Raw genomic sequence first — 25435 nt, forward strand, 5'->3', positions numbered from 1 at the left:
GTGCCCCAACGATCCAACAGACTAAGGGATAGGTATATTATAAAGGTAAAGGTAAAAATGGATCTGAGAAGTTGGTGCTACATAGAGCTAAGACTTCTTGAACGCTTTCATCAAAGGTATTTATACTTCATCAAGGGCCTACGTTAGCAAGACAGCTCTACAAATATTCTGGTGAGTGCCGGTACGGACCGTGTCGACTAGTGTAGAACTTAACGTGGTGCTGTTTATTCTGGACTGGGGAAGACCGTATGCCAAAGGAAATTTTCTGTTTGGTTAGCGGGAGAGTAGTCGGCTTAACAGAGCTGCCCCCGAAACACTTTAAAGACCATCTCATGCGCCATAGAGGTGAGCAGCAGTAGGGATCTCTTACAAAAGTTGCGGGCTACACATTGAGACCAAAAGGAAATGTAATACCGAGGCGTAGAAGACAAAAAGAACAAACAAAATATAACAATTTAAGAAAGATTTAAATCTATAATTTTTCTATGTGATCGTTTCCTTGTACTGGTATCACACTTGCGTGCAGTTTACGCTTAGCAGACCATCGAAACTAATCAATACCTCTAAATAATTAATTGGTACATATCACTGGCGATCCAGTTTTTTTTTTTTTTTTGTTGTTTTTTTTTTTGTATAGGCATTGTTAATTTCCTATTGGCTGTTTCCTAGGACACATATATTGGCGACAAAATGGAGGACCTAGAACATCTTGTCTTCCTGTAATCATACAGAATTCATAAGTTTCAATGTAAAAATTACCTGTGCACAAATGTGAATTTTAATCGACACAATTTATTTAAAGTTAGGTATTTTAGTTTCCATGAAGGCCTTTATGAAGGCTTACAAGATTGTGGATTATTGTAAATGGAAAGAAAACATAGGGCTTAAGACTTAGGCTAGTGAATTTAGTTAGTAAAAAAACAAAAACAAATAGAGATATAGACAATATAGTGATTATAGTTTAATATAGGTCTAATAGATCTATAGACTATAGCCTACTTTATAAACAAAATTTTAGAGCTAGATCTAGTAGTGAACATTTCTGACTCAAAATATTGATATGACTTTGATCTTATAAGTTTAAATACATTTCAAAATGCCGGTTGCTCAAGCTCGTTTGCAAATCCTGCAAGTTTGCAAACTACTGCAATGTGTTCGGAACAAAGATAAGCAACAGATTGAGAAGCTAATAGCTAAAGGAACACCTCATCTAATTAATTATAATGCCTCAGAACAAGGTTTAACAGCATTGACAGTAGCAGCAAAGGCCAACGATGATGATATGGTGGGATTTTTATTGGGTCTGGGTGCCCATCCTGATGTTGTGGACCTTCAGGGCAAAACACCATCAATGTGGGCAGCTGAGTTTGGAAATGTTGAATGTCTAGAGCGGTTGCTTGTTGCAGGTGCAGATATGACTGTCAGAGATATTGAAGGCAAAGGTAAGAGTTTTTTTTTTTATGACATACATAGATCCTAAACATATACTGTCTAACCTAATTTATGTCTGAAACATTTTAGCTTAAAAATATAGACCTAGACACACACAGGTGTTCATTCAAATTTATTAATTTTTTTAGCATGTAAAATAATTTACAGACATTATTTTTTTGTTCTCAAACTAATATCAGGTCCAGACACTGCTTATAACGTCAAGCGATGGAATAGCACACTCATGAAATAATTTCTTTTATATTCCCATTTTAGATATTTAAAATTGACAATTAGTGTCACCTGTGCTATGAATAGAAAAAAATGCTAATTTTTTAAATTGAAAATTGTTATGACTGTAATGTGCAAATGTTGAAAATTATAATCTTCAACCACAGGCATTATATTTTACTTGCTGACACCGACTGAGCGGCATTTGAAATGTTTAGACTTTGTTTTGAAACATGGAGCAGATGTCAACAGTACAAGTCTAGATGGCAATCCTGTGTTTGTTGAAGCCTGTAATCTTGCTGTCGACAATGAAAAAGCTTGTCTACGACTTTTAACTCATGGAGCTGACCCCAATGCTGCAGCGATGGTAAATTTTTAAAAAACATTTGTTTCAATATAGTTATGCTTAGCTTTAATAAATAGGAAGCACAGTGGCTTATTGGTAAAGCACTTGGCTTCCAAAGCAGGGGTCCCAGGTTGAATCCAGGTAATGACTGGGATTCTTAATTCAGGATCTTTAGTCTACCGAGCTCTAATGGGTACCTGACATTAGTTGGGGAAAAGTAAAGGTTGTAAAGGTGGTTGGTCATTGTTATGGTCACATGACACCCTCATTAACCATGGGCCACAGAAACAGATAACCTTTCATCATCTGCCCCAGAGACGCTGTTTTAATAAACATGAACAGAGCATAAGATTTTATTATATGTTCTAGATCAGTGATTGGTATGCATAATTCATTCTGTAGGAGCCTCATGCAATGCTTGTCAAAACCTCATTTAGGGTCGACTTCCAGTTTGGCATCAGATTTCCTTGTTTGAGACCCGATCTCTGTAACTGACTCCTAAAATCCATCTTAGTCATTTTTGTTGGGCCAAGTCTGACGGGTGCACCTTTTGCTTTATATCCCACTCATACATTTTTAGTTTTATCCAAGTTTATGTATAGGCTCTCTTATCTTATCTTATCTTATATAATACAGACGTTACTTCAAAAAAGAAGATGATTACGTCCTACGCGTCATGCATTTAGTCATGCATATTAACCAATGACTTAAATTCTGCCAAGTCACTGGTTTTCCTGGCTAGCTCAGGCAACCCATTCCATGCTCTAATAGCACTAGGGAAGAAGGAGTATTTGTACAAATTTGTCCTAGCATATGGGACGAGGAATGTGCCTTTATCTTTGTGTCTTTCAGAGTATTTTATTAAATTTTGTTTCTCTGTCATTTCTTGTATGCAAAAATAAAAATAAATTTCCTTATCTCCTTATTGTTATCATTCTTCCACTCAGTGCAGTACACTGTAGGATTATCTTGAAGAGAAAGCTGGAATTTGTCATGTGACAAGCTATTCACCTTTGATCATCGTAAGAACCATATTTAAAACTATTTTGCTGGACTCTTTATTGGTTCTGTTTTCTGTGTATGATCATAATAGGCAGCGCAGAAACCTTCTTCCAATTACCCCCTCCCTCCATGGGTCCTCAAAAGAGAATAGAAAACACTGAAGATCTTATCATGCCTCACACTTGTTACAATATCATTCAAGTAATTTTCTAAAACCTACTGGACAAAAACATACAGTTGTGAAACATTTTTTTTTTTATAAATTCTTCTTTTTGTTATAAATATATAGACAGTAATTTTGATGATGATTTCGATTCCACAGAAATCTGGCCGCACACCACTAATGGCTGCTTGCTCAAGTGGGGGTATTAAGGTTGTTGGTGCTCTGCTTGCTGCTGGGGCTAACCCCAATGCAATAGATTCAAAGAAAAATTGTGCAGGCCATTTTGCAGCAATGAATGGACATATAAAGGCTTTACAGTTAATGGCAGGTTATGGAGTGGACTTCAATAAAGTTGCCAATGATGGTGGCAATCCCATACACTATGCAGCTAAGACAGGGGAAGCTATGTGTATTAAATTCCTATCCCAAAGAGGTATGGACTTTTTAAATTTACAACAAAAAGGAATAAGGTGAAGTTGGGTGGGAGTTACTACAAAAAAAATTATGAGTGCACCTCCCCCCCCCCTTTTTTTAAAAATAAAAATAAAAGTGTATAAAGACAGCGCATTCATTCCATTCATAGAATTTCTCTAACAGCTGGTTTGTTTATTGGTTTTCAAACTCTGACCACATATGGACACTACATTAATGAAAAGCTGCTGGACTTGATATCCAACTTTCTCTAGTAGATCCTGTGGTGGAGTAGTAGAATCCAATGTTCAGATCCATACATTAGGCCTATACTTTTTTGTGTTTGTGGTGTCTTTTTAATATCAACTGGTTGTACAGCTAATATAGAATGATATAATCTATCATTTGTATTTAAATTGATCAATTAGAAATAAACTTCCTCCTATTGGTCCCTATAAAATCTACACACATCAAAATGGATTAAATATCTTTGAATAAAATGCACTTGCTAATAATAATTAGTATAAGGCATTTAATAGCAATTGATTTGGCTAGACTAGTTATAAAAATATTTATGATAATAATTTGGTTTGAAAGGAGTAGGCTTTATAATCTAATTGAATAGATTACAACAAAAAATTATTAAAATATTTTGAATCAAATTCAGCAAATATTGCTATGATAATGCTAGTTATCTGTGTTAACAGGTTGCAATCCTAAGATCAAAAATAATCATGGACATTTGCCCAAAGTGATAGCCAAGGAGGCAGGAAACAAAGCTGCAGGCACAGAAATCAGAAAAGCAGAAAAAAGTTTTGGCAAAGGCGGCAAAAATAATGACCCATGGGTTCTCCAGCTTTACGACTGGGCACAGGCCAGAAAGTCAATGCTGATCAGCGCATTTCAGTCTATCGATGTCGAAGATGTTGGCAAAATATCCATCACAGACTTTATTGATGTCATGACCACTAAGAATGCTCCTGTGGATGATGATCAACTCAAGATAGTCACCACCCTGCAGGATAAAAACAAAGAAGGCAGGATTGACTACAATGACTTCTTTGTGGCCAAGAAGTGGGTGAACAAAAACTTTGTGTACGAAGCGTTCGAGGGGAAAAAGAAGAAGAAAAAAGGAAAGAGGAAAGGTGGCAAAAAAGGAAAGTTCAAGCTGATAATGCCAATATGCATACAGGATGAGGGGCCTCGCCAGTTTGGAGGAGCTCCACCACTTGTCTATGTTCCTCAACACATACACTTCACAGACACAGGCAGATATGACAGAGACAAACCACCAAAGCATCCACTACAAGACGACTCAGGTAACATTTGATATAAACTTGGTTCTGGTACACAATTTTCTGTTTTTATTGTTATAATACAGTACCAGTGCCAAGTTATTGTGAACACCATAGTCATTACCAACATTTACTAATTGCTTTCAACCAAAAACTGTAATAGCACTGACACCCATTCATCCTTTCCATTTTCTCATTCATGGGTATATCCAACTCACTTATGTCAAACATGAAGTGTAGAGACCAAAATGGCAGATTGCTTGGCTACAGAGCTAAGGGTCTTTGGCTGGAGCTATGCCTGGTGCAGTCTTTAAAAATGTTCGGCCTTTTGTAAGTCACATTCTTTGCTGAAGAAACTGTTGGTGGCTTTTTATTGTTTTTTCTACTTAGACATAGCTGCCTGGTCATGCGGTTCTGGACTGTCATTTGGTTGTCTTGATGGTCCAGGGTTCATACCCTGCCTGCTGCCATCTCTCATCAACCTGTGGAAGGTTTGGACTAGGAAGTAGATTATCTTCAACTCTAAGGAAACATCCGATACTTGTAAAACATTTTACATTGTTATAAGCTTTTAATCATGGAAACAGATTAGGTCTTTCACCTTCAAGGTTTTGAAGAGAAAAAAAAAGCCCTTATGAAATAAAAACATTATAAAGTTCATATTTTAGTACAAGCTTAGCTTTGTAGTTGGATGATTATAATTAAATCATATAAAGATAAGATGACAAAGTCAAGGCTTTGTCATTAGAGCTTGAAATAGTATTATTGGATTTTTTAAAATTGATTAAAAAACAGTTTAAGTACTATTTCAGCTAACTAGAGTTTTTCTCCTTTACATTCTGTCAGAATGTTTAATTTAAAGTCTTTAAAAAAAATAAAAGAATATTTACAAAGGAAAATTTACTTTTTAAAGCTTCATATTTTTAAAAAAATGTATAACATTTAGTGTTGTTTTTTTTAAATATTAAAACTGTTTTACAATGCTACTGTTTAGTAAGTTTATTTTTCATATTACTTTCTCTAAGCTTGGTACATTGAAGCCCCAAGAAAATCTTATGTCAACATCAATGATGCTGTCAAAAACGGAGACATCGCTTCATTGAAAGATGCTTTCAAGCAAGGAGTCCCTGTGGACATAAGGGATAAATTTTACAAGACTCCACTGATGGTTGCATGCTTTATTTCTAATATTGACTTAGTCCGTTTCCTGCTGGAGAATGGGTAAGCTGAAATCTGTCTCTTCAGTACATTATTAATTTTCTCAGGTTTGTTGTACCTCTTGTTTTTTAAACAGAAAAATGTTCATATAGTCAGCCTAGCTACAGGGCAGTAACATGAAACCAATGGTTGTAATTAGTAGAAGTAGAAAACACCAAACTGTGGGAGATGGGTGGACAGAAAAATATAGAAGTGCAGATCTTAGAGAGGAAGTGGAGATGGATTGGTCACACCTTTAGAAAAGATACCAGCAACAGAGCTAGGCAGGCCTTAGAGTGGAACCCCCAGGGAACAAGACGCAGAGGAAGACCAAAAAGAGCATGGTGACGCAGTGTACTTGAAGAAGCAGAGAAGACCTGGAAGAATGGGAAACCATAAAAAAACTAGCAAGAGACCGTGGAGAGTGGCGTGTTTTTGTCGAGGCCCAAAGGAGTGATGATGATGATGATGATGATGAATGGTTGTAATGTTATAGGAAAGGGTCAGCTGTTAGGGTGTAACTTTACTTCATTTCTCACTGTTCTTCTGAACCTATTCTTTTATTACCTCATGTATTATCTTTAAAGTAATAGTAATATATTGTACTAGAAAAGAATGAATGGTGAAGCTACTGATATGTTTACAATAGGCTGTCTAAGTTGAATGTAGAAAAATTGTAAGCTGCACTGGTTACATGTTAAAGAAACAAGACCTTAATTAGTTTGTGTAAAGCTGGCTTACTAACCTTTGCTTGTCTTTAAAAGATAATGTTGTTCTTTCTAAAAATAAACTTCATAGAATCCTAAATGATGCTGGTAAAGTCATTGGCAAAAAACAAACCCCATTTAGGCCGTTGTTTGAGACAAACATCCATAAAAAAGCTTAAAAGATTCTAGAAATAAAAAATCACCCTTTGGGTCAGGATTTTGTGATTTTACCATCACAAAAGAAATACAAGACACAGATATCAAAGACAAACAGACACAAAAACTTTTGTGTTCCCCTGGCAATCAAATCATTAAATAGAAGCTATCTGATATAAACTTTTCACATGTAAATTATGAGTAAGTTTGGTGTGCATGTACATTTTGTTTTCTTATAGTTATAATATTTTGTTTGGTGTAATGCACAAATTGCAAGACAAATTTCCTTAAGGACAATAAAGATTATTATTATTATTATTAAAGGAATTCTCTGCATTATTGCTAAAACTTGCTACAAGACTCTGGGAGATGGTTCTAGGAAACAAAGTTGGATTATTAAAACGTAACTTAAAAACAAAACCATCATTTAAACAATCCAGAATGTGAATCATCAGATTAGCTGTTTAGAATCTGTAGATTATAGCTGACTTAAAAACATTAATTGGATTGTTTAGCTGCAACTGAGTTGTATTAAAATTTTAATTTTTCTTGTCATTAACCTGTCGTCTCTTCCAGTGCAAATGTGAATGCAAGAGATAACTTTAAATGGACACCTTTGCATCATGCTTGCCATGCTGGCCAGCTAGATATTGTCCAGCTCTTAATAGAGAATGGTGCTGAGATAGATGCCAGCTCTATCAACGGAGGCACTCCGCTTACTCGAGCCATTGAATGCTCCAAGGATACAGTGGTTCAGTATCTTATTGAGAGAGGTTGCAAGGTTCAGACTGAGAACAAGAAAGGTGACAACATGTTTGAATTTCTTTTCAACTTTAAACAAAATAATTTATTGGGTGCTAGTGTTAAAAAACCTATCATGATTATAAATAAGATCATCCTTGAAACTAATATTATTTTCTTAGTATGGAGCATGGTTACTGAGAGTGCAGGTTCAGAATTGATAACATTTTAAGAACTCAGTGATCCTAGCTCTATGGGTATATTTGTCGGGGAAAGAAGTACTTGCGTAGAGTAGAACACACGACTCTCTTTTGTTTCTCATTGGAGAAAATGTTAAACTTAAACTTCATACCAACTCTCCCAGTGTCAATTTTTTAAATTTGACAGTGTTGCTTTTTTTTTTTACTTAAATTTATATCATGCTTTTTCTGATTGACTAATTAATGATATTGTTTAAAAGCTTTTCTGATGTTAGTATTTATATTGAATTCTCACTGCCTTTGTTTATTTAAAGAGCATTGTAGTCCCAGCTAGAGCATGGTTACTATAACATGGATGACCAGAAATCAGAAATAATCAGAAGTCTGTATGGGGAGGAGTTACATCCTACTTATGAACTCTTGATATAAAACTGTTAACACATTTGGCTATCTAATTGTAGACATACTCTAGAGTAATTTGTAATTTATCAAGTGACACCAAACAAAGTATTAATACAAAAAGTGTGTGTTTTAATGTGTGAAGGGTGGAAGACAAGCCAAACTGGACAAGTTTAACAAGGGCAGAACATTGGGAAAAACTGACTTTTATTTAATAGAGCTGGAATTAATAAATGTAGCTTGTAAATTTTAAGATTTGAGGTGAAAATATTTAGGTTAACAATCTGTAAATTGAGAAGACAATAAAATAAATAAATTAATTAATTAAATAATTGATGTAACATAGACCTGAAACTTACTATTATGTTAAGAAAATAAATGCCATATGATATGTATATTGTTTTTAGCAGGATACCATGTATTTCTTTTTTAAAAAAAACCATTAATGGTTAATTTATGGGTATTAGAGCAGATGTAATTCTCTGTAGTAATTGTATATCATTGTTCATATCTCCACAGGATTAACGCCAATGGATCTTGCCTACTCCTGGGCTGACCCACGTGTTTTTGAGATTGTCCAGGCCAAGTGGGAGACTCTCAAGCCCAAAGATGACAAGAAAGGCAAAAAGCCAAAACCTAAAGCCAAAAAGGGAGAAAAGAAAGAAACTGGAGATTCAAAACAGGAACCGGTAGGTCTAAAAATAATGCTTATATTTATGCTTGCACATGAACATTTTTTACTGTAATCTACCATAGCTTTTATTTTTTCATTTAAAAGATCTAAATATCAGGGTTGCAGAAGCATAGTTTAAGTGTAGTAATGTGAGTCTCCACAAGTTTTTGAATAAAAAATCTGACTCCTAAAGTAAAAAAAAAGTAAATTTTCCCTTTCAGACCTTGTGATCTATAGAGCAGATGATGTAAAGGTCATCTGTTTCTTTGGGCCATGGTTAACAAGGATGTCATGTGGCCAGCACAATGACGAACTGGCTTTACCTTTCCCAAACTAGTGTCAGGTACTCATTAGAGCTGAGTGGACTCCCGAAATCCCTGACTCCCTAAAGTCACTCTGTAAATGCAATTCTGACTCTCTGACACTGCTAAATACAAATGATGCTGCTAAATACAAATGACAACTGTATTTACATTTTAATATTGGCTGTTTGTTTTTTTTCTAAATCAAGCTCAAACTGCCAGATGAAGATACATTACCTTTACCCAGACGAGGCTCTATTCTCCGCGCTGCCTCAGCTTTGGCTGGAGGTCTTGAAGTCATTGAAGACATCCGCTACATTCCTAAGAAAATCTGGACACCACAGAAAACTACCAAGGAGTTACTTCGAGATAAGGAAATCAAGAGAGAGAGGTTTGGCTGGGAAGTGGATTTCCCAGATTATGAGTCCCCCTTCCAAAAGAATATTTCTACAAAGCTGCAAGAGATCGCAGCAGAAGAGGCACCTAAAGACTAACTATTTATATAACACAGCGATGTATCAGCAATACTATTATTTTAATGGTGTAACTGTAGTGAGTTTTTTTCTGGGGACAGGGTGTTGGCTTCAGATACAAACAATCCCTTTTGATTTCTCTGTCGCAATTTTCAAGTTACTTTTGACTGTAATGTTTATTGTTGAGTGATTTGATGTTATTGTGACCCTGATGCTCACTGACCTATCAGGACTAAAGCAGTTATTGTTTTTTGTTTTTTTTTACATTCAACATGATTGAAATAGTGAATTCTTTTAAGTCTGGTCCAGAAGTTCAGTTGAAGAATCAGCCTATATGTTGTGTCCAGCTACAAAAGTTTTTCTGTCAGAATCAACACTATTCTTAGTGCTAAAACTATTAAAAAAACTATTTACACTTTTAAAAAATTCATTATTACATTTGTTTTCAATCTAGTCCAAAAATTAGGGAAGGCCTTGAGGAAAATCTTACAGATGAAGTTAATCATTGCTTGAGGGGAAATCCTTTTGGGTCTTGCTGTTTTTGTTAACATGATGTTCTTACCATTTCCACTCCACCAAAACATATTTTGTAATCCAAATGTAAACTACAACATTTACAAGTTGCAACAACAACAAGTGTTATATTTATTAAGTACTTTTGTTTTGTTGATTTTTTTTCTTTACTGTTAGCTATCATAGCTGCCTTTGAAGGGAAGCAAACAAAAAGTTCTTTTTTAAAAGTTGATTCATCTCCCTTTTGTTTTGTCTGTACTGTATACTCATTCCATTTGAAGGTAGCATATGTTTTACAAATGTCTGAAAGAAAATCTTTTCAAGTAGCACAAAGATTTATTTCATTTAAATTACCTGGATGACAATTTTGAGTATGCTTAAAAGACTGGCAATTAATTGACTTATTTTGGTACTCAAAGGCTTTAAGCCAACCAAGCATTAACCAAAATATTAGCACTAAATATTTTGGGACCAAAATTTTTTTAATTTGATTTCCCTATTTAATAGTTAATATTATTAATAAGCATAAAAATATGTAATAAAAAGATATAAAATACGTTTTCTTAAAGAGCTGATATTGAGACTGCTTAGTAATTATTGAACATTTCTACAACCTAAGAATCGACAGTTTATTAAAAATGTTTTTCTACAATGATTCTTTTCTTTCATACATTGACACAATTTTCGCCTTTACAGTTTTTGAAAATGATATAACTGTTATCTTACAGAAAAAGATATTTTTATTTTAAAATGACAAAGTTTTGCCCTAAAATGATACATTTTTACACTTAATTGACAGCATTTTTGTCTTTTACTGATGTGGTTTTGCCCTGTACTGATATTTCTTTGTCCCAAATTACATTCTTTTGTTTCCTTTACCCAAACTTTTCAGTATACAATGATTTAATCTACTCTCAAATGTGATAACAAACTTTTCCTTTATTTAAAAAAAATAATTTTTATATACATTTACAATATTAAACATAATATAATATTTCTGAAACTTTTGATATAATTTCTACTGTCTCTGTTATCATTCTGATGGATGTTTGAATAAAAACAGAAGCTAAACTTTTGTTTTAAATAATGCATTTTACAATCATTTATCAACGACTTATTGATATGATTCTTTGTTCCATCTTGCTGATGAAAAGCCAATCCGTTATTTTATTCCAGTGTTTTTGTTTTCAATACCAACAACAAAGCAATAAACAACGCCAATATGACTTGATGTTCAAACATTCTTTTCTTGTTCCATTGGTACGAGTATTTAGTATTCAATATTAAGAACAAGATATAAATCATGGGCTTATCTTGTATTAAATATGACTCCATTTTGTTTAATAGGTCTCTAAAGTTTTAGCTCAAATAATCACTATTATAACCATAATGGCTGACTTTTGGTGCTCTAGTCTGTTATTGTAATGGTGCTGCCTGCCAGTTTCCCACCACCCTTTGGGAGTTTTGGGCTAAGTAATAATTTTCAATTCTGAGGGAACATTAAAAACATATTAAAGTCAAAACCTTGACTACTGTCCAAACTATTTCTTTAAATAAAAAAAACATGATTTGTGACATATCCAACTCAGTTTCTAGGCTTCTCATAAAAACCTTTGTTGTTGATCCCAGCTCACTTTATATATAATAAAAGAGTTGTCACTTTAAAAAAATCTAGAACCACTAGTCTATGGCAATTAGATATCAATTTTATTCTTGATATAAGTCTGAAAGTAAAGATGTCAAAGATTTTTATTTGCATCAGATGTCCTTTTAAAAAAATGAAAAAGATAAGCTAGAATTGAAACAAAACACACAATTTTTGAGTCCAAATTGTGTTCGCCCACCTTTTGGGAAAATTCAGATAGCTAAAAATATTTTTGTGTATTTTGATTTTTGAAATACTATAATCATCAAATAATAAGAAATTATGTTCATAAGAGACAAAAAAAGAAAGCATTATCGATATTATGATATTAAAAAAGCTATATGGTATCATAAAGAGACAATTGCAAAGCAGCATGAAAATCATGAATCAATTTTACTAATTGGTCTCAGTTTACAAAACAATATTTTATAAGAGTTGTTACAAACAAGTGTAAAATTTACAATAAAAATAAAAGTATATAAGTTCATGGATTCTTGTTAACCACTTATGAAAAACAGTGTCTTTAAAAAATATATGTAAATATATAAATAAATTTAAAAAACAGGGACTTATTTTCATGTTAAAACCAGTTTTTAAATAATTAATAACAGAAGATTTTTTTACTAAAAAAAATTATATAAAAGAAATTAAATACATATTTCTACAAAAAATCAATGGTTGAGAAAGTGAACTAACTATATACACCACTTGTGAGGTTACACAAAAGAAATCTTGCACATACAAAAACATTTCATCAACATAAAAAAAATGGTTTCTCTTTGTTCAAAGACAACAACGTTGAGCTGATGCATCTATATACTTTTTATCAACACCTACTTTGGTTTAAAGATATAAAAAACTTATCCCAGAAGACCTTTTATAGATCTCCAAGCTCAACTAATACTAAACTTGAACAATAATTTAGAGTTATTAAAATGGAATGATTTTTATTATTTTATAGAAGAGAAGTTGATAGTAATTTTTCATCCTATTTCATGGGGAAATATACAACAAAAAGTATGGGTTATATTTTCTAATCTTGTTTTTATATCATGTTGTGTACACTGCAGTCTTCCCATCATCCCCCAAACATTTTCAGTTTTAACTGTGACAGACAAGATGGAGTTAGCGTCTTAGAAAATGAAGTATCTCTTGTAAGTGCCAGATTCTGTGATATTTAGATCACTTCATATTATTGCATTGTGATATATTTGCATTTGCAGATACTCTTGAGATAAGGCCAGTCTTTTGCAAGCAGGTATATTATCTAAAGTTTCTAAACAAATAAAAAACAAAAAAAAGGGTCTAAAGAATTAGCTTCTGAGTAAACTATTATTGATGTTGAATGTGCAACAATTAGAATTACAAGCAGATCTGTAGAGGAAAAGTTGGGATCCTTTAAAAGAATCGGAACAGATTATCCAAAGCACTTTATTTTTTTTTTTACAATAGATTAAGTAGTTGGACAAAGTCAAATGCTTTTGAGAAGTCTATTAAAATGGCATCTGTTCATTTATCATTATGTCAGAAAAATCTATTAAAATCTTTAATTTAAAGAAATATTTTAGTGTACAGTTTGAAATATATGTAAATGTTAATATGATGTCCCTGCACAAAACATTTTCTAATATTTTACTGGTAATGTAGGTGGTAAGGGAAGCTGGTCTGTTTTACATGGGGTCAGATTATCCTCCCTTTTTTTTAACATGAGTTGTGACATTAGCAAAGCTTTGTTAAGTATTTTGAATATTAGTGACAATTTGAAAATGTGTGAATTTTTCAGGTTACATAGCCGAAATCTCCAAAGAAGGTGAAGGTTTATAAAAAAGTGGAATTTGTTTATTGTTTAAACATTCATTTTTGTTCTACAAAAACATTTTCTATATGGCTCAATTAAGTAGGATGCCTTTGTATCCTGGTGTTGAGAAATATGATGTAATATATTTATGAAGTATATTATTTTGTGTTTATGTTATTATAGTGATAGATTGTATTAATACAGTTATAAATATCAATAATTATCAGTAATTTCTGCAAGAACCTTAAAATTATTTTTTTACATTTTAATACGTACATATTAACATTGTGAAAATAATACAATTGACATTAACTTCACATCAGGCATTAAAATAAAAAGATAGTGAAGAAATTATAATACTGTAAGCATCTTGATATAAACTTCACTTAGTAAAATTATTTTCACAATACAAATTTATTATACTCTCTAACCCAATTAGCTTTCTCAGAATACCAGTTTTAAAAAAGTATCAGTCAGGCTGATTAGCATAAGATATCTATTGAACCATTTAACATAAGGTATCTGTCAAACCATTTACATAAGGTATCTGTCAAACCATTTACATAAGGTATCTGTCAAACCATTTACATAAGGTATCTGTCAAACCATTTAACATAAGGTATCTGTCAAACCATGTAATATAAGGTGTCAGAAGTGAAAGCGGAAAAACAACCACTTACATTAATTCTGTTTGTACCATATAGGTCTAACATGCTTTTAATCTCACCAATCAAAATTAAGATGGATTCTTAATAAATACAATACTTTGTGAATATCACAGTTGAACATACTTTCAATAAATCAGAAATGTAAAAAAAGATAATGATAATAAGTAAAAATGACTAATAAAATAATTATTTCAGAATAGATTTATAATACAAAAATATTATTTATTCACATAAAAAAAACTTATATGAATACAAAATATTATTGCTGATATAAAATCACAGATAGAAATCCAACCACTTTTACCAGAATGAAAACATGTTTTTTTTAATATGCCATGTTTTAAGAAACATGTCGATGTTTCTATATAGAGATAGAGTCGAAATGAGAAAATTATTATGTGGAGGTTCCACTCAAAGGGTTTTATTAATGGACTTTTGATCTAAATTAGATTGCATTTTTAATTAGGCCTTTTGAATTATGTGAACATGCTTAACAGCATTTTTTAAAAATCTGAAGAACATAATATTTTTCATTCTATATAATGCACTTTTAAATAGATTATTATAGATTAATTTACTTAGTTTTTATAACTGGTGTAAGGAATGTTTGCTTTTGTAGAACTTTTGCTGTTTATGTTTAAAAAAAAAAAGAAAGAAAAAAGCTTTTCTACAATTTACATACAAATTAATGCGTTGAACTTTTTCATTAACAAAGAAAAAAAGAAACATTTATATCATCCAGTTAGGATCTAATAATGGTACATGGTAAATAACTCGGCCCCTTGACATCTACTATGTAAATCCTGATGCTTGCATCCACAATTGATCTTCGGCTTTTTCAGTGAGAATACAAAGAAAACACAAAATCTGGATTCATAGAGTTAAATTGTATATATTGTGTTGTTCTATTCACACTGTAATGTAGAGAATATGACGGTACATCCTGACCAGATTAAAGTTTGACAAAGACCAGCATGTCACATGACATAAAGCTACCGCCCTGGGTCAAGGGAAGGTAAGGTATACTGGTATGAGCTGAAGACTGCTTTGGAAGTCTTGGTCGGTGACTGATTGTGGAAGATAAGAAAACATTTTATACATATCAGTGATAATGTATTTAAAAAAGCATACAAAACTAAAGTGTAGGATGAGGACAGTTGGAAAATGTGGCAGACAGTTGATTGGTGATCAGAAAGATGATTTGTTTTTTAAATTTCACAAATAATTTTAGGTATTTTCTGACTTGTATCTCTTTGGAAAACGTAAATGACAATACAATAAAACGTCCATGAATTATTAACAATGGAAATAGGAGAACAATGTTACAATGTGAAGGCTATTTCTCTTAGTGTGAAATTAATAGAAAATCTATCAGGCAATCTATTTGAAGGAACTGTGTAGAGACGCACTTTATGTGACTGATAGTGAACGCATAATTTTGACAATATTAACCGAAAGCGAGACTGTAGCTTAGATAGATTAAATGGACAGTTGGGGCTAGGCTTTCATAGAGGTAACATCGTGCATGATAGTGACTGAGACTAGACTGCCCCCGTTATGAATTAAACAGTTATACTTCTTCATAGGACTGTTCGTTGTTCACTCTATTTGTGGAGTTATTGATCTGCACATCTCACTAGTAATCTGACACATACAGAAATGCACAACCTATTTGCTGAACAGTACAAATCATACAGACGCAGATTAGACATTACATTAAAACTGTGAGTGTGGATGAGTAACACAAACTAATTGGCTAAACTCAGCAGAGCTTTTTCAAATCCTGATGTAGACCAGGGACTTTTTAATAATGATTTGACTTGAGCTGAATGTGTTTTATCAATCAAGCAACCCAGAAACATTCTCCCAGATACCCCCTCTCCCATACATCCACAAAAGAGATTGAACCAGACTGTACTGAGCATGGAATAGGAGCATAGAAAACATGCTAAACAAAAGAAACAAGAATAATTCTAGTGACCAATAAGCTTAAAGCCATATAATCTCACCTTGTTAGGTTTGTAGTTGTTGTTGATTTTTGGTAGCAGAGTTTGTCCGCCAGGCAGTTTGAAAGATGTGGGGAAACTGGTTGTGTGGAATGTGGGGTTGAAGGTGGCAGGATGCATGGGCATTCTGGGTAGTGATCCATTATGGTTGCTGTAGTGTTGAGATTCTGTCATTCTCTTGATCTAATTGGAAAAGAGAAAAGAATTTAGTTTTTAAAGATATTATCAAAATCTCCCATGCATATGCTTAGTGGTAAATATTAATTGTTGCTATTGTTTTCTTTTTTAGTAAACCAGATAAAAGAAATCAGAATTTATAAAATATAACCTTTTTTTTTGCAGGGTAAATGTATTAATAATAATTTTATTTATAAAGTGCTGTTTACAAACAAAATGTAGGCTCAAGGCGCTGTAAAAAAAATGTTAGTAAAATGTTTTACATGTTTCGGATGTTCCTTCAGAGTTGAAGATAGCTTACTTCCTAGTCCAAACCTCCCGCAGGACGACGGGGGATGGGAGTGGGCAGAGCTTGAACTCTCGACCGTCGATAAATCCGAACGACAGTCCAGCGCGCAAACCGCACGACCAGGCAGCCATCCATATAATAACATTACAAACACAAACACGACAATAGAAATAAAAAACTAATCTAAAAAAGTTTTAAACAAGTAGGTCTTAATGTTCTTCTTAAAAGTGGTATAGCATGTTGTCTGTCTGAGATCAAAGGGGAGTGAGTTCCAAACCTTTGGTCCGTGCACTGAAAAAGCCTGCAGACCATAGCTTTTGAGGGAGAAATGTGGCACCACTAGAAGCGTTGAGTCCATTGAGCGTAGGGCTCTCTGGGGGACATATGGAGTAATCAGTTCTCTAAGGTACAGGGGCATCTCATTGTTATATATACACTGATGACAAAGTGTGGCGACCTTGTAATCGATTCTCGCTTTCACAGGAAGCCAAAGGGGCATGCGCAAGAGCGTAGTAGCAGAATCTTGTCTTGTTTTTCTAAGTACTATTCATGCGGCGTTGTTCTGTATATGTTGCAGTTTGGCTATTTTGTCATCAGGTATACCTGCTAGCATGGCATTACAGTAGTCAAGGCGGGAGAGTATGAATGCCACAGCTAGCGTTTTTGTTGACTCCGATGTTAAATATGGTCGGATCTGGCCTAATCTACGCAGCTGCAGATAAAGACCCTTGCAGAGCTGACTTATGTGTGGGTCGAAAGATAGTGTTGAGTGGAAGAAAACTCCAAGATTCCACACTACATGGACATAAGGAAGCTGGCAGTTTGTAATAAAAAAAGAATCTGTGCTTTCAACTTTCCTTTTAAGTTTCATTGTTTTTTTTTCTGGTTTTTGCTTATTTAATACATGTACATATAGTGTCAAGATGGAATAGCATCAAGATGGTCGACAAAAGGAAGAGTAATCCTTATATAAGGTTGTTATTACAAGACAGCAATGGCCTGATCCATAGAAAGGAAAAGCTTTTTGCTATTTAGTTTGATGATCAAATTAGTAAAAGAATATCCATTAGCCCCATTTCTAGACTTGCTTAAGGAAAGATTTGTTTAATGTTGGGATTTTCAGAACAGGTCGCCATTTATAAATGAGGGCTTCAGGTACAGTAGTGAAGAATATTAAAACTGGTTTAACATTACAGTATAACTGTGAGATGTTTTGTTCACTATTTTAGCTCACCATTTGGTTTTCCCAAAAATTCAAATTCAAAGAGTTAAAAATGATTATCCAAAGAAAAATTTAAAAAAAATATATTTTTGGCTCATGTTTATTAAAATTTTAAAATATATATTGTTTCATTGAAATAAAAAAAAAAAAAAAAAAAGGCCTTTATTTTACAGAAAAAATCTTTAGCGTGATATTTACTTTAAAAATAATCCAAATATGTTCCTATACCATTGCTTGATGGGTTGTTTATACTTATATAGTCTGTTTTTAAACACATTAACATTTTTGTTTAATTATTCTTATGAGACCTAAAGATTCACACAGCAGGAAGAGAAGAAGTCATTTTTTATTCTCATACAGCCTGTTATTTAAAAGAGTAGATAAAACAAGTATCAACTGCCTTTTTCAACTATTTATCTAAATAAACCAACCAAACTTAGGAACACTATAATATAATGGGTCAAAAATCTCAAATTGACCAAGAATCGAACCTAGAATATTTTGTTTAACAGACCAGAAAGCAATAAATCACTTTCCAAAAGATATGCCTTAATGAGATAAACAAGCACATGAAATAACAAATAAAAAGACACGTAAGTTCAAGCAACAAGGTCAAGTGATAAGATAAAACTCTTGTAAAGATTTAAGGTGTAATGCCTGGTGAAAGAGAGTGAGACAAGCACAAAGAGGAAATAAAATTATAATTTCAAAGTCTGACTTATTCTTCATGAGCTCTCAGATGGATAAATAATACACTTAGTGAAAAGCTTTTAAAGAAATACTATGATGGCTTGGTATAATTGCATAGTACATTAAATCAAGAAACTGTAATAGAATCATGTAATGTCATCATGACATACCCGTCTTCTGCCTTTGAAGGGGTGGGTAGGGTGGGACTGAGCTTTGGGCAGTGTCGGGTACATGGTGATTTCTGTCATTCTAGTTTTCAAGGGGGATGAAGGATCCTCATCTAACTGAATGATCTTCTCAGACACTTCGTTGTCTTCTCTGATTGAAGGCTCTCTTTCATCTATTGGTTGTATCATCCTCTGTCTCGCTTGAATGGACATTCTCTTCTCCATATCCCTAGACAAATCAAAAGTAATCCATTTTGGTTTGATTCAACAGATCAAATCACAAACACAATGACACTTTCAAAAGTTTAGATTATACCCACAAAATTAAACATTTTACTTTTCATTGAATAGTTAAAAAAAAACAGACTTGTGGCAGTCAAGTGAAAAACAGGATTTTGTTTGTTTGTTTTTTTTGTTTTTTTTTTTAGAAATTCCTGACCGGTGAAAACAGAAATCAGAGGAGATAATTAGGCAATATAGAGAAGCAAAACAGAACGTTGGAGGTGCCTTAGGACCAAATCTATTGTAGAGGCAGAGACAGCCCAAAAACCATGCCACTATCCACACACCATTCCTTAAGGAGATGTTTTATGATGGACACCCGTGTGCTTGTCCTTCGGCATCACTTCTAACCTGAGTGTCTTAGAATATGAGCCATCAATAGTAGGGAACATAACACATTTACATCTACGTGGATCTCTCCCAGACAAAACAGTTATTCAGACAGGGGAGCTTCTATGGGCCTAAAAGTTTTCAATTCAACTCTTAAAATAATTAGAAAGCAGGAGCCTGATGTTAGTAAAAGAAAGAAAATTAGATTGTGGTTGTGCTGACTGCATATTGATTTTGTCTGTCACTGACTATAAGACTACTGGCCTGGTCTGTTGTATAAATAATGGCAAGTTTAAATGTAGATTTTTTGTTACACACTATTAAATAACACTCTCAATAAACTTCACTATAAATGTCACATTGGTTGTTATCCTGTAGTCAACATTTTTTTCTGTTATCACACTACAATTAACAGAACCATTTTTATTGATTTGTCTACAGCAACTGCTCAAAATGATCTAGGAGTCTCCCAATAAGTTGAGAACAACTAATAAATGTAATATGTGCACACACTTGTAGAAATCTAAATCTTTTTACCAAATGTTAAAATGTGCTATACACACTGGTCAAAAAAAAATTAAAATGATATCTAGCCAGAAGATGTTTCAGTTTTGTTTAAACACACCTCATATCTTTAAAGTACGAGTGTTTTAGAGCCTGCCTGGCAGTGATTCGCTCCTCTGGGTCATAAGTGCACATAAGGTAAATGAGTTCAATAGCTTCAGGTGAGACGTGAGTCAGAAGCCTCTCTATTCCAGTTCCTTTCTTTGGTTGAAAGTTGAAATTCATACTTTTAGACCTGCATGCATTAGAGAATGAAAAAAATAATGAGAGACTATATAACTGACAGTTGCAAGTAGCATACTTTTTTTGTAACAACCTTACCATATTTGAACCTGTTAATTATATTGTCTATCAGAAGTAACTTTGATAAATATTGTCACATTGCACAAGTAAGTACTAATTAGCAAAACTGACCTTGAACCTGTTCACTACAAAGAACTACAATGAGGAGTACATACAAGAAGTGTTAAGAATGAAAAAAAAAACTGTTACAGAAGGAAACTTCTTGCAATGTCAAGGCCACGTACTCGAAGTGTATCTAGACTGTATGAATAAAGAAGAGCCATCAGGCTAGTGGGGTCAGTTTGTTCAGATTCAGTGGATTCTTTTAAACTGTATGAATTTATTTTTACAATATCAATATTGTGATTCTTTCAGACTTGTCATTCATATAGGAATATTAGTTAAACTGTTCAGAATTTTATTTTCACTTTTTAAGTTATATAATACAAGGAAACAGAACTGCTGAAGTCTATTAATACTACTGAAATAACCTCAATTAAAGCAAATAAATAACTTAATATCAATATTCAACTGGACAATTTGAGTATGATGTAAGTTGTGTCAGCGTGACAAACTTATTAAATATGTATGTTCATAGGTTGTTTCTCAAAATAAGAAAAAAATTTTTTTTTTCTTAACAACCAATGCAAATGGTTGATAAAAATGAAGAGTGAAGCTTTAAGGCTTAAACAAATGATAAACAAGACATGTAACATGCAGTATTAAGATAATTTAGCTATTGAGAGAAGAAAATAAAGAATGGTGAAACATAAACAAGCTCAGATGAGGATTTAAACCATGGACCTCCAACCTGGTCTTCTATCAGGGACTCATGTACCAGGCTAACACCATACCCCCCTTCCCAAAAAAAATAAAAAAATTTCAAGTCAGTAGAGTTATCTGGATCCAGATCTCACCCAGGGTTACATGGTTACATGACCTGCTTAAAGACCTACATATTTTTTTTCCATAATTGCTTTCAACTACAATAATATATTAAAATCAATGTATAATGGAGCCCTTGGCTTCTTACAAGTCCTCTTCAGAGCTGATCCATGTTTCACCATATTCTATTTTTATTCCAGTCCATTTATTGACTAAATCATTAAACTTTGGTAATACTTTTTAAAATGTTTTGTTTTTAAACTCTGTTCATGGTCAAGCTTGTGACAGAAAATAAAATAATCAACTTTAGAGTAGAACTATAAAATTTAGCAAATAGTTTCTTTTGTACCTCTTCAGTTTGTTAAGTACAGCAAGATCCGGTGTTCCCATGACATCATGAATTTTTGCAATCTGGTCAACTTCATTGGAGCCAGGAAACAAAGGATGCAAACTAATGAAACAAAAAAATATTTTTTAGGAGTGCCAGGAGGTAATGTACTACAAGGTTTCAAAGACAGTTTGTGTGGTAACACAAACTCAAAATCCGCCTACGAAGTAGTCCACCCAGGTAGGTTGAAAGGCAGGTTTCAATATTTTCAGAAAGAATATCAGAATGAAATTCTATCAAAGGCTAATGACAAAGAAGAATGGAGAAAGAAGGTTAAGAGATCCTGTGTGGTGCCCCAACAGTCTAGCAGACCAAGGGATAGGTGAAAGTGAAGGTGAAGCTAAATGTGAACCTAGTCTAAGTGATGTCATACAATGATTATCTAAATTTTAAAAAAAAAAAAAAAAAAATTCAGTAAAAAAGATTTCCTTTAGTTAAGTGTCTCATGAGTGTGTAGCCACACGGCAGTTCATGCGTTAATAAGAAAAACTACTTATTAATTGTTGTTTTAAATTATGCTCCACTTATATGCATATTATATAAATTTGTTCTCTTTTAAAAACAAAGTAGACATTATTTTGTAACAACTTATCTAACTTAGCAATACTTTTGTAAAAAAACTAACTAGCCTCCTGTGTTTGTTACTATTAATAGTGAATAGTTCAAAAAATGGTGTATTTTTATGAAAAAAACTGCTTGAATAGTTGATTTTAAAAATTAAATTTTTCACTTTAAAAAAAAAAAGGAGCCGTAGCATCAGATTTTTGAATGGACTAAAATATCATGATGTCAGATTTTCACTCTTTTCTAGTTTACAAGATCTAAACGGGACGGACGGACAGAAAAAACACACTAAACTAATAGCATTTTTTCCTCTTTCGGGGGCCGCTAATAGCTTTTTAGATTATGTGGTCAATGGTTTTCCAGTAGACATCAGAGAAAACAGAGTTTACTAATTCAAATTTTTTTTAATCTAAAAAAAAAACTATTTTTGTAGGACTACACAAAATCGTATGTTTAATTTTATCAAAGAAATATAAGGACAAAAAAAAAGCACCTGAGAATCTCAAAAAAAACACAGCCAACACTCCAAATATCCATTTTGTATGTGTAATACCCATCTGTGAGTAGACATTCTGGGGCTCGATACCTTGGTTAGAAGAAAAAAAAAATTATGATAAAATGTGAAAAAAAATCTTATTTAACAACAATGCTAAACTACTAAAGAACATTTCAACAAGTTTGAGAAAAAGTTTGCGCTTTTTTATAATAAACAATGAATAATAAGTTTGCTATTTCTTATTAAATTATAAGATAAAATGATTTTAAAAAAAAAAAGTTCATCTCTTTCCCCCTGTTTTATTCCAACTAAATTGTTTTATTTTATCATGTTTATTGTTTTAACTGGCAATGTTAAAGATATGGCATATGTGTATGTGCTACCATGCTGAGTGACTGTTTTTATTTGGTATGTTCACAATAAGAAGTGATTTTACAATTTATAGAAAAGAAGAAATACTTCTGACTTACCATCTCGTGGAAATGTATTCTGTGTAAGGTTGCTTAGAATAAATGCTTCGACATGAACCAAAGTCTGCCAGTTTTAACAAATCTTCCTGTCAAACAAAGGTTATTCTTTGAATACATTTTTAACAGTTAAAAGACATCTTCATTTCTCTTCTGTTAGTTACACAGACTAAAAACTTAAAATATCTATGGTTTATAATAAATGAAAAATTATCATGGAATCCTCATATTGATGAAATTATTTAAAAAATTAAAAACAGCATTAGGATAAATTAAGAGAAGCTTTTACAAATCCAACAAGAACATAAAACTAAAATGTTATTTATCCTTGTTTAGGCCAATATTACATTGTGCATCCTCTGTTTGGGACTCTTCAGCACAAGAAAACATAAAGAAACTAGAACAGACACAAAATAGAGCAGTGAAATTTATAACAAACAAATATTCTTCTTATCTTATCTTATATAATACAGACGTTACTTCAAAAAAAGAAGATGATTACATCCTACGCGTAACAACTTTAGTAAAATCACTAAATTTAGAGATCCTTCAGGACAGTGGACAAAAAAGTAAACTAACAATAATACATACAACACTGAAGCATAATTTACAATTTATACAAATGCAAGACCTAATAAAATACTCAGAAAGACACAAAGATCAATGTGAATTTCTTATTTCATAGCTAGGACAAATTGTTAAAGTGCTCCTTTTTCTCTAGTGTTATTAGAGCATAGAATGAGTTTCAGGAATCAGCCAGGTGAATCAATGACTTGACAGATTTAAATCACTGATTAACATGTATGACTACATGGATATGTGTAGGAAGTAAGGTCTGTAAATAATTAAGATATGAAATATCAGGGGATGCATTTTTTCCCACTTTTGCTAGGAATCAATGGACATAGAGTAATCACCCTTTTTATTTTGTGTATATGGTAATTGTTAAAGGAAAGAATTCAAAGCAGCTGTATACAATATATGATGGCCATGTAGCGCCTCATAATCTGTGGGACAACCAAAAGAGGAAGTTTCAATTCATCTTATGTAGACTTGGACAGGAAAATTTCAATACCATTTAGGTGGTATTGTCACACAACAAGAGACAATTCTACAAGACTAAGTAACAGGTGGAAGAAAGTGAAAAAGAAAAAGAGAATAGGTAAAGAGGTCCATTACAGACTGAAAACCACAGAGGACAAGGATATAGATAGTTGTGAATTTATGGGGAAAAGTCAATATTGATTTCCAAATAAATATTTCTATCAGTAGAGTTATAGATGAATACAAATATATTCTTGATAAAAATAAAAATCAGATTCCTAGCCAATAAATCATTGATTTTCAAATAAATAGCTTTGGATAATTTTTTTTTTAAATATCAGAAACTTACTTCAAGGAGATAAACTCTATAAAATAAATGTAAAAAAAAAGGTTAAAATAAAATAATTATACCAACCTTGATAAGAATGTTCTCTGGTTTGACATCTCGATGGAAGATACCATTCCTAAACAAAAAGTTGATAAATAATTTTGCATGATTTGAAAGAGGAGTAGCATTAGCATTTGAAATAAATTCCTTGAATAATAATTTATTTACACTAATAGTCTAGTGCCCAATTCTATTAATAAACTCTATGACTAGTTAATAAAATTGTGTCATTGTATTTAAGAGCTTAGAATGAACGTTTAAATGTAATATGTGCATCAAAATTTGCTCCCAACTCAAGACTTGATTTTGTAGTTTTAACATTCTATCTTTCCTTACAAAATTAAAATAGCCTAATATTTTATTATTCAAATTAGTGATTTAAATTAAACTTTAATAGGTAATATTGAAAAAAAAAAAGATGATAAAATTTTTGAACCTAGTTAGTTAGAAAAAGACAGATAGTTAGTACAAAAAAAAAACGAAATAATAATAAAACTGCATTAGATACAAGCAGAAAAAAAAAAGACTTAGAGAGATAATGAAATTGATATTGCAATAAATATGGTAGCAAAGCAGACGTCATGTCATAATAAAAATGTTTTAATATAGGCATATACAAGATATGCGATCTAATATAAAATATTTATTAAGAAAAAAATAGAGACAGAAATGTGTGTTAAGTTTTGGAGAGTATTTTTCTTTTTAGGCCTATAAATTGCGTAAAGTTTGCCACATGACCTAGATCTAAATATGTGTCACTGTGACGTCACTGTGTGATCGTGTTGACTGAATATCTAAACAGAGTCTATAAATAGATTTTAACATACCGAACTATTCACATAA

The 25435-nt window shown here is 32.5% G+C and overlaps 2 protein-coding genes across 3 annotated transcripts in view; one reads left to right on the forward strand and one right to left on the reverse strand.

Annotated features, from left to right (window-relative positions):
• Positions 1 to 672: 672 nt before the first annotated feature.
• On the forward strand, positions 673 to 11466 carry LOC106069561 (ankyrin repeat and EF-hand domain-containing protein 1-like). Its single transcript, XM_013229251.2, has 8 exons — positions 673 to 1442; positions 1830 to 2029; positions 3333 to 3606; positions 4292 to 4903; positions 5905 to 6100; positions 7516 to 7742; positions 8799 to 8968; positions 9464 to 11466. The coding sequence occupies exons 1-8, from the start codon at positions 1097 to 1099 to the stop codon at positions 9746 to 9748; spliced, it is 2310 nt and encodes a 769-aa protein (XP_013084705.1). The 5' UTR covers positions 673 to 1096; the 3' UTR covers positions 9749 to 11466.
• Positions 11467 to 11928: 462 nt separating this feature from the next.
• Positions 11929 to 25435, reverse strand: part of LOC106069562 (MAPK/MAK/MRK overlapping kinase-like) — a 37278-nt gene continuing 23771 nt past the window's right edge. For both annotated transcript variants that reach the window (XM_056022366.1, XM_056022365.1), the window contains exons 7-14: positions 24620 to 24668; positions 23164 to 23249; positions 22691 to 22783; positions 21595 to 21696; positions 20140 to 20313; positions 18906 to 19131; positions 16361 to 16540; positions 11929 to 15418 (exon numbers count right to left, since the gene is read on the reverse strand). In XM_056022366.1, the coding sequence (XP_055878341.1) occupies positions 15344 to 15418; positions 16361 to 16540; positions 18906 to 19131; positions 20140 to 20313; positions 21595 to 21696; positions 22691 to 22783; positions 23164 to 23249; positions 24620 to 24668 (985 nt within the window). In that variant the 3' untranslated portion in view covers positions 11929 to 15343. The remainder of the gene's footprint in view (positions 15419 to 16360; positions 16541 to 18905; positions 19132 to 20139; positions 20314 to 21594; positions 21697 to 22690; positions 22784 to 23163; positions 23250 to 24619; positions 24669 to 25435) is intronic.

This window comes from Biomphalaria glabrata, chromosome 3 (assembly GCF_947242115.1).
Source record: "Biomphalaria glabrata chromosome 3, xgBioGlab47.1, whole genome shotgun sequence".
Taxonomy (NCBI): Eukaryota; Metazoa; Mollusca; class Gastropoda; family Planorbidae; genus Biomphalaria; species Biomphalaria glabrata.

Bases quoted from the DNA above. Each gene is read 5' to 3' on its own strand.
- LOC106069561 (XM_013229251.2), top strand. From the start codon at position 1,097: ATGCCGGTTGCTCAAGCTCGTTTGCAAATCCTGCAAGTTTGCAAACTA. The intron at 1,443-1,829 runs GTAAGAGTTTTT...CTTCAACCACAG, and splicing joins CAGAGATATTGAAGGCAAAG to GCATTATATTTTACTTGCTG. The intron at 3,607-4,291 runs GTATGGACTTTT...CTGTGTTAACAG, and splicing joins TAAATTCCTATCCCAAAGAG to GTTGCAATCCTAAGATCAAA.